The sequence below is a fragment of the Pinus tabuliformis genome, chromosome 2_1 (assembly GCF_031772625.1).
Source record: "Pinus tabuliformis cultivar Carrire ecotype Pingquan chromosome 2_1, CPIR1, whole genome shotgun sequence".
NCBI classification, from domain to species: Eukaryota; Viridiplantae; Streptophyta; class Pinopsida; order Pinales; family Pinaceae; genus Pinus; species Pinus tabuliformis.
In genome coordinates, this window is record NC_142299.1 from 545698187 (window position 1) to 545708957 (window position 10771).

At 30.1% G+C, this 10771-nt stretch overlaps 1 protein-coding gene across 1 annotated transcript; it reads right to left on the bottom strand.

The window, feature by feature from the left end:
* Positions 1-4877: 4877 nt before the first annotated feature.
* LOC149201473 (uncharacterized) lies at positions 4878-5537 on the bottom strand. Its single transcript, XM_089399740.1, has 2 exons — positions 5235-5537; positions 4878-5117 (listed from the first exon to the last, which is right to left on the bottom strand). Exons 1-2 carry the CDS (start codon positions 5391-5393, stop codon positions 4956-4958), a joined length of 321 nt encoding a protein of 106 aa, XP_089255866.1. The 5' UTR covers positions 5394-5537; the 3' UTR covers positions 4878-4955.
* Positions 5538-10771: the final 5234 nt, after the last annotated feature.

Here is a 10771-nt window from a genome sequence, read left to right on the forward strand (position 1 = left end):
TACAACATTCAAATAATTTCTTTTAACACTTTTCTCTATATATAGAGATATATAAAATTGATGTCAATAAAATATAGTTAATGTAGATCTTCAAATAGTTTTTTTTAAATCACATGTTAAAATATTTTAAAAAGTGTAAGGTTTAACCATCTTACTCACACATTTTTTTTAATTCTAATTAGTTCACATGAAATTATATTAGTTGATATGGACAACTAATTAAACAAGCATAACATATAATTTTTTCCCTTTTATTATAGCTAACATCAATTTTCTATTTAGAGAATATTTTATTTTCATTTTAAAAGGAACACACGTCGGCATAGTTAAACATCGCCTTCACACTCGTTGTAGAATGAGCCTCTCGGCTCAACAAGTGAGTTATTAAGTTTACTAATATTTGTATATAATATTATTAATGTTGTTAATATTGTTAAATTTTTTATTAATATATTTGATTTATTAATGTAACATGATAAATTTATTAATATTATTAATGGTATTATTAAAAGTGTTTTTATTAATATTATATTTTTAACAATACTGTTATTTTTTTTCTAGGCAAATAAAAAACATTATATTACCAAAAATATTTTACATAGAGTACATTGTGAGAAGAACTATAAAGGTATAGTTGAGATGAGGAGAAGTATGCAAAGTGCTAATTCTGGATTGAAAAGAGATAGGGATGGATCATCTCCTGTGAGAGGGAAACCAGTTGGTCCTTTAGTATGAGCAAATATATGATTGGAAATCATGGACCATACAAAAATGTAGATAGGAGATATAAAATTGAACGAAGACCCTGCAAAAAGGAAACCTACTAGTGTGACCATGGAAACTTAAATGACATAATAATCTAAAGAAATACTTTGTCGAATAAAGAATATTGGGAAACCCCATCAATGTGTTTTCTTCACTTTGGAACTATTTGGTGCTTTTGTGCTTTGTTGTGGTCTTCTCCACCTACTCCAACATTTCTAGGTGTACCCATTTATCCATTTTCTTCGATGATAAAGCGGCAATAGGAAATCGTTTCTTCCTCAAAGGGTTTTGCTTTAATGGTGTAGTTTACACTTGTGGAAGGCTTCAGTTAATTATCTGCCATTTATTGAGGTTTTTCGCAGTGAAATGATCCTTGGAAAATAATGCCTTTTCCTTTCACTTTTGCCACTAGAGGAGAAGGGAGAGGAGGGGAACCAAGTTGGTGTGAGGAATTAAATCAACAGAGCTTTCGATGGAGTTAGTGGTTGTCAAAGTTAGAGGAACATGAGGTAAATCAATGCCTATAGCCCTGGGTAGATTGCATAGCACCAGATGGGTATTGTTGAATTGAATACCCACCTATGCCATCATTCATTCTACTTTTCCCTCACGCCCTCCAAGGTCCAAAGATGGTGCACTACAATTTTTTGAACTTACCAATGGCCATCACCTAAACACCTACACTTTGCCTCCATGGAAGCCACCATGATGCATATGTAGGCTAGTATATCAGGGTCAAACAATTCTACATTTTCATCGTGCTAGGCAGAGTGGGGTGAATTCCCTCATCCTCGGCCTTCTTGTGTCTCTCTACACCCTTCTCTAACCATATTTCATATATGAGAGTCATTGAACCAAGAGCACTGGCTTCTGATATTTTTGGAAGAGAAAATAATGTTTTTGCTGCTTTTGTCAACACCTACCTCCTGGAAGATGGAATGGGGGAGGAAATTAAGGGACTGAGGTATACATATTAACCGGAACATGAGATCCAACTTAAGACCTATCACAAGGAATCAAGATGATTTCGAGGGGAATGTTTCACAAAACCTAAATTAAACGAGGCATATCTCACTTAAAGGAATTGTGCGGTGCATGACTGCAACCTTGACACTTTATTGATTACAGGCGCGATTGTTGTCCGGCAAGACCTAACAAAAATCATAAATCAAAATAGAATCCCAATCAAGGAATTACAAATATTATTATTAATGATATTATTGACATTTCTTTTTGTAAGCTTAGCAGGACTACATCTTCATCATGTCCAATATATCATCTTAATCGAGACATGGAATTAAACTATTAACTTCACATCAAAGAATGCGTTAACATAGCACCCAATCACACTCATGAACAATAATAATATTAATATTAATATCAAAAACATTATTAATATTATTAATAATATAACTAAATATTAAAAATAATTTTATAATATTAAAGTAAAAATTAATAATACAAAAATAATATAATATCAAATTTATTTTAATATTAACAATTATTTAAACCTAAAATAAATAATACATCAAATAAAATCTTAATATTTCACCATTTAACAGTTAAAACCTAAACCTTGATGCAAGAAAACCCTCTTGGTTATTTCCACTTCTTCAACAACAAACCACATAAAGAAGCCACCAAATAACCGCATTTAACCACTTAAAACCTTAATGCAAGGAAAACCCTAATGGTAGCTTTTCTCCGCATTTCTTCAACAACGAAACCTCATAAGGCGGCCAACAAATAACCACATTTAATCACAATCACATTTTATTATTTTTATTGCGTTTATCCATGCCCATGCCTAACCACTAGGGTCAACAAATACCCACATTTAATCACAGCGTTTATCCATGATGCGAATCGAATACGTTTGATAAGGAAAGGTTGAAGTAAAAAAGGGTGAATACAACTACGGAAAAATGAGTCAAAGAGACAAAAGAAAGGAAGCAAATTGATGAAATAAAGTAAAAATAAAGCTTAGAACGTTCGAGTTACTCAAGTACTTTTATTTCGCAAGCATGGTAGCATAAACAACTGCTTATAATGTAATTAGATATAAAAAAATAACACTTATATATAATTCAAAGGAAATGTTACTAAATCTGAGAATTTTAATATTAATATTAAAAAATATCTCATTTAATTTTTTATAACATATTTAAATTATATATATTATTTAAAATATAATTAATTTACAAATTTCTTAACATGAAAATTTATATATATATTTAATATTTTAAATTATAATTATAATTATTTATTTTTTCCAATATAAATTTATCAAACATACTAAAAATTATATGTTTATACATTGTACTTGTATTGAAATCTAAATCTCTATGAATTGTGTTTCTTTAATAAGTTTTTTTCTGCGAGATTTACGTGTGTATTGATTTTGAAAAGACAAAATGAAGAAATTAAATTTCACAAAAAAGAAGTTGCAATAGTGAAATTCAACTGCCCTTGTTAAATCTAGAAGTAAGCTTCAACATTAATTATTACATATCAAGAATATTGTCAATCAATTCAACAACCCATGTTAAATCCATAAGCAAGCTTCAACATTAGTTATTTCTTATCAAGAGTATAGTCACTCCAGTAACCACATACGATTATCAAATAAGTTATTAGTTATGGAATATGATTACAAAGGCACTGGCTCCAATTCTTCATTTATTTCTAGCTACATTGTAAGCATCTAGATATTTGTAGTCTTGAGCTCTAGTGATGGCAAAAAGCAAGCTTCTTGGATGAGTGGTCAAGGTTTATTTTTTTGATTAAGTGATAAGTGGTTAGTGAGTTTATTGGAGTATTAATTATACTTATTGTCTTATCCAAATAATTTGATGTAATTCCTTGCTTCTAGTCATGATGTAATTCCCTATTTCCTATTGTGGGTGATTTGCAAGCCAATTATATTTCACAACCTATTTTATGTGCAACATCAAAAATCAAATTATTCTACAAGCTGAGGCTCTTAGGCTAACACATTATTTAAAATGAAACAAATACATGTGATGGATTAGAATGGAGAGACAATTTCTAAAAAAACATCACTTCCTAAGTTAAAGAAAATTGGCACAATTATTAAAAAAAAATTAAGAATGACACAAAACCTTACCAGGAATAGTATAATTGTTAAAAAAAATAAATGAAGAATGACACAAAACCTTACCAATGGCAAAATCTGAAATCATTCCATTGTTGTTACAAAATCCAAAAATTTACGAGAATCATTTCATTGTTGTCAACATAATCATTCCATTGGTACCACTCGATGTTACTGAAAGTTCCACCACTTAGCAGAAGTTCCACCACTCTCAGTCCCAAGCAAAAGCTCTTCTCAAACCCTCGCCATAAATGCTAAAGTTACCTAGGCTAAAAAAACCTAATATTCTCTACCCAAATCCCAAATCTAACTCCAAGAAGCTAAACATCTAAAGGGAGAATTGAAGTTGAAATACAATAGTGAATTAAGGGCTTTGATGATGGGCCATAAATGGGGTATCATATTTTTTGGATTTTTTTATTCCAAGAGTGGAGGAGAACGAGAATGAGAGGGCATTTTAGTAGTCCACATTCCTAAGGGCTAAGCCACTTGTCATGGGAAAGTGAGGAATGTGAATGAACATCTAGACATTTGATAAATAGCCAAACATTTTATAACGGCATTTGCAAAATAAAGTTTGGAAGATATGTACTTTTTATAAAGTATTTTTTTGAATGTAGTGGAATGTAATTTTCATCAATATACATGTATAGTCAATTATAAAAGACACAATCGATTTTTAATTATAAATGCATTTAGATAAAAAAAAAACCATTTTTCCCAAGTCGAAAGATATTAAGAAGTATCTTTCATTCCCAATGGTATAATTAGGTTGACTAGTATGTTAAATCAGTCTTTTAAGGTATGAAAATTTTGGAGGTATGGAATTGATTGATTTCGGAATTTTGGAGGTATGGAATTGGAATAGAGGTGTTGGTGGACTAAGAATCACCATACAAATAGTAATAACAATAACAGCATCACAATACTATTAAGTATTTACGTTAAAATGCTTATTAGGATCATAAAGAGATACAATGAACGAATGAAGCTGAAGCCAGTGTGAACATGACGGATGACTTTTTCAGCGAAAGAATGAAAACTGTTTTAAAGCATAGGTACGGGGCGCAGGTGGCTAGAAATGGTGATCTTTTACTTCCTTTTTGGCTGCCTTCTTTTTGTGATGCTCGTGGAAGGCATAGCCCCCAGCTCCCACTGCAGCTGTTGCTGCAATCTCCTCCTCAATCTTGTGCCTGTGCGCGTTCTCTGGATCCTTCTTTGCTTTATGTTTCTCGTACTGCATACCCAATGAGAGAATTAGTAATCCTATAATTGTATAGGTAAACTCTATAAACCTGATTTAGTTTATCAACTTACTAAAAATTACAGAATAAGAGAGATATATATATAGTACCAGTGCAAACGTTCCAGCAGCGACTGCTCCCAGTTCACCTAAATGCTCCATTCGCTTATGGTGCTTCTCCTCCTTCATCGCTTTCTCGTACGGCGTCGCCTCCGAGTTGGCGTTCTGGTTCTTGTGATGGTGGAAGTGATGGTGTTTATTCTCAGACATGCTTTCCGAAATTGATTTCAATTACAACGGTTTGAAAGGAAATTCGAAAACCACTTATATACCCTTACAATAATCAAATCTGTAGATCCCAATGCAATGTAAGGAAATGCAGACAATGACTTTTACCCGCTGACAATACTCAAATTCCTGAGCAGATTAGATTACATGAATGAATGGTAGGGAATTAGTCCGGTATATATATAGCCAGAGTTAAATATTAAACACGCTATACCGTGTGGAAACAGCGTTCACGCGTGCGCGGTTTCCAAACGGCCGGTGTGCCTGCATGGTCTCTCCTTATCCAATAGAGAAGACTGACGAGGAAGGTGTGTTTGATCGGAGGTGGGCTAATTTGACATCGTTAACCGAATGGACAACGCGTTCGTGCAGCTTCCAGAGTGGCTGCGGCGACCACATAGCCTGTGCTTATCGGAAAGTGAATGATGATGACGAGGAAGGTACGTTTAATTAGATGGAGTAATGTGACATTGTGAAGAAACGAATATTAATAATTAATAAACTTAAATCACGCTTATAACAGGTCTACGCGGGGCCGTCACATTGATTTTATTAACGTCATGCATAACCGCGAGTTAACTGGAATCAGACTAATGGTCCATGGTACACAGAGTAAAGCTTTTTAGGTCAACATGGTTTAAGATAGATCGATAAAGTGCAACATAGTGATTAAACCCATGGGAAAGTAAACACATGTTATTTAGCAGCGTAATCATGCTTTAGAAATGCGCATGGACAAATAAAGTATGCACATTCAATATACAAGTAGTTTATTACCTCCTTGAAAAGGTGTTTAGGAAATTTATGTTATACGTTTTAGAAATGCGCATGGACAAATAAAGTATGCACATTCAATATACAAGTAGTTTATTACCTCCTTGAAAAGGTGTTTAGGAAATTTATGTTACACGTTTTAATTAAAAAAAATCGTTTATTTAGATTTTAAGTTTATGTGGTAGTTTTTTGCAGTGTTATGATCCGGATTATCCACAGTTTCATGTTCATTCCGTCGACGTTTCGAACTCCAAAGGGGTCCATCATCAGGACTAAATCAGAAAGAATATGAATGAAAACTTATTGAGAGAAGAGCTATAATGACCTAGGTATAAATAAACCTACAACCCTAATTTTTAAAAAGCATAATTTTTTTCTCATTTATTTTTATTTATTTATATTATTATTATTTCCAAATTAATTATTCCTCTTAATTTACCTAGAACCTAAATTATTTTAATTGATATATCTGATTCATGAATAAGTTTAATTTTCATTTCCTTCCAACTGTTTTTATTAATTTAACAAATTTTAATTTTATTTAATTTAATTTGATTAATTAATTAATTAATATAATTCTTACTTATTGTTTTTATTTTCATTTAATTAATTAATTTAAATTTAATTGATTAATTAATTTAATTTATTGTTATTTACCATTCTAATTAATTAGTTAATTAATTACTTTAATTTAATTAGATTAATTTATAATCTTAATTATTTATTAATCCAATGTTAATCCTTGGTTATTATTAATTCTTTTAATTAATTAGCTAATTTTATTTAATTCTTATTTTAATTAGAATAGAATAACTAAATTAATTAATTTTGATTTAATTCATCTATTTAGATTAATTAAATAATTGATTTATAATTCTTCCTATTATTTTTATTCGATTAGTTAATTAAATTAAATTTATTGATTAATTAATCTTATTGATTAATTAATTTTTATTTAGTTCATTAATTAAATTAAATTTATTGATTAATTAATATTATTTATTAATTAATTTTATTTTTATTTAATTAATTAATTAAATTAAATTTATTGATTAATTAATTTTATTGATTAATTAACTTTATTTAATTTAATTATAACCATAATTATTTTTAATTAATTTTTGATATTTACCATTTTAACCTATTAAGCCTTCATTGCCTAATTAATTAATTAATTAATTAATTAATTATTAATTAATTAATTAATTAATTAATTAATTAATTGATTATTATTAATTAATTAATTTAATTAATTAATTAATTTTATTTTATTTTATTATTAATTATTTGAGAAATTTTATTTAATTCTTATTTAGAATTAATTACAATTTTTATTAAATTAGTATAATTAATTAAATAATAAAATTTTAATTTAATTAATTAATTTTGATTTAATTAATCTAATTAAATTCTAATTAAATTTATCTAATTAAATTTTATTTTTATTAAGAGACCCTGATACTATGCTTCCAAAGCCCTGGAGGGGTTTATTTGTTTGATCAGGGGAAGCCAGTTTCCACTAATTTCACTCCCATTGTCCCTGTTGAGGTTTTGAGGAAATTTCATAATTTCGATGGCCTCTCTGATTTTTCTTTTCTGATAATTATTCTCTCTTGCAATCACTTTAGCGTCCTCCACACACACATGACGTTTGGTTTTGGACGAGTGTTCCACAAGCGCCGATGTACGGGATCTCTCATTCTTTATATCAGCCACGTGCTCCTTTAGTCTTATTTTCAGAGATCGACCTGTTTCCCCAATATAACTCTTACCACAAGAGCAGTTAATCTTATACACACCCTTGAGTTGTTGAGGATCGATGTTATCCTTTACTGACCTCATCATCTGCCTTATAGTTCCACTTGTTGTAAATTGAGTGTTTATGTTCTTCTTCCTTAAAATTTTTGCAATCTTATCTGTAATCCCCTGGATGAATGGAAGGTAGACCTTCCCAGAATCTTCTTTCTTGTCTTCAGGAGGATGCTTGGAGAGGGCCTTATCCTGAGCTCTTCTTATAGCCTTCTTGATACTCCATTCTTTGTATCCAAGGCTTTTGAAGAGAGAGATTAAGTGCTCAATCTCTTCTTTTAGGTGATCCGGGTCAGAAATAATGAAAGCCCTAACAACTAGAGTGTTTAAGACGCCAGATTTTTGGGAAGGATGATGGTAAGAGTCAGCGTGAAGATAGCTATCAGTATGAGTTTTATTTCTGTAGACCTGGTGTCCCAAAGTACCATCCTCTTTTCTACTAATCTGTAATCCCCTGGTTTCCACTTTGTTGTAATGTGGGAAATGTCACATCTCCAATTTTTCCAAGTATACTTACCCTTTTTTGAAAACCATTGAGAAGCTCCAAGTCACTGACGATATCTTCCATTCTTTCACAGTGAGGATCCCTTACAATGCTTCCACCATTTTTTTCTAAGAAAGATACAAGAGAGGCTAAATCAAAGCAAACTATCAAACTTGGAAACCAACCTCAGATCACAAAATTTCTTCGAAACGTGAGCAACAAAGAAAATGCGAGATGTAAGGCTGGAGGAGGTAAGTATGCTCTCTGAAAGTCTAAATGAAAATTACATCGTTGAATATTAGGAGACTTGGAGACCTCATCAAACCAAAGGTAGTAAAGGAAGTAAAATAACTAGTGAATTTGAGGAAACTGCAGGTGTTATTTCTCCAAGAAATAAAACTAACTGAAGAAGAGACCATGGCCTTGTCACAAACAATTCGAAAAAATTGTTTGGGACCTTGGGTGTAGCGCAAAGATCTCAGCGAGATTTTGGTGACATTTGCAGCCTTTGGTAAAAATACCGATTAATGCTAATATATAATGTCAAATTATGTTTCTGGGTGGCTTTCAAAGTAGAAGATAAGTAGTCAAAAGAATCATTGTCCCTTATAAATGTCTCTATGTTCCAGTATTGTAGAGTGAAAAATAATATTTTTGGTACTCTTTAACACTTATAAAGGAGGGTCACTAGCACATAGATAATGTGATAGGAAGTGATTCTAACACAATGATTTTCAATTTTGAAAAACATGGTGGAAGCATTGTAAGGGATCTTCACTGTGAAAGAATGGAAGATGTCATCAGTGATTGGGAGATTCTTAATGGTTTTCAAAAAATGGTAAGTATACTTGGAAAAATTGGAGAAGTGACATTTCCCACATTGCAGAAAAGTTAGACCACTTTCTCATCCATAGTAATTGGTTGGTAAAGCAGTAGATTAGTATGTTAGAAATATTTTCATTTAGTATCATTATGATTATGTTTCATGATGACTCAAGATGGAAAATTAGTTTTGTTTCTATGAATTATCGTTTTCCATTATCTAATAGATACAAAGCATTGCAGTGTGCATTTAATATTACGATCCTAGTGAATCATGTCACCAATTTGTAGTGTGCGTTTAATATTTTGGATGTTATTCCAAAAAAGAAATGAACATTGCCTAGTTGTTTAAATGACTAATCACAATTCTTCAATTCCATTTTTTTTACTAGTTTTTATCTTCAATGATTGTTTATATATCATGATGCTTCTCGAATTTATGCCTTACGACATTTCCTTTGCAACATTTGGTGCAATTTCTAGTAATAATTCTAATGTTACTCTTAACATTAATAAAACTTTATTATAATAAAACCAACGTAGATCCATCTTAAGTAGGGATCTGACAAGAGCTTCGAGGGATCAAATTTGTTCAGGTGCAAACTCAGTTTAGAGTGCAAAAAATAATGTGTAATTTTTCAATGTTTAAATTTTATTTTTGAATGCTATAGAGATTACACCACTTAAACTTGTGATTCCAAAAAATCTTTGTTAGATTTTGACAAACAAACATATACCCAAAAAAGTGTTAAACTTTAAAACGCATAGACCAATTCAAATGTTTTAACCAAAAAAAACTTATCTTTTTCAATAAGTTTATGTGATATTGATTATTTTTTAAAACAATATATAAAATATTTTAAACATAAAATGTGAATTGAGTGATTTTATTAGGGCACATTAAAATGCTTTTTTTGGTTATTAATATATTTTTAATTCATATTAAAATGTTTTATTCGTAAAGCACATTGGATATTTTGTTATATACAACATTCAAATAATTTCTTTTAACACTTTTCTCTATATATAGAGATATATAAAATTGATGTCAATAAAATATAGTTAATGTAGATCTTCAAATAGTTTTTTTAAATCACATGTTAAAATATTTTAAAAAGTGTAAGGTTTAAGCATCTTACTCACACATTTTTTTTAATTCTAATTAGTTCACATGAAATTATATTCGTTGATATGGACAACTAATTAAACAAGCATAACATATAATTTTTTCCCTTTTATTATAGATAACATCAATTTTCTATTTAGAGAATATTTTATTTTCATTTTAAAAGGAACACACGTCGACATAGTTAAACATCGCCTTCACACTCGTTGTAGAATGAGCCTCTCGGCTCAACAAGTGAGTTATTAAGTTTACTAATATTTGTATATAATATTATTAATGTTGTTAGTATTGTTAAATTTTTTAATAATATATTTGATTTATTAATGTAACATGATAAATTTATTA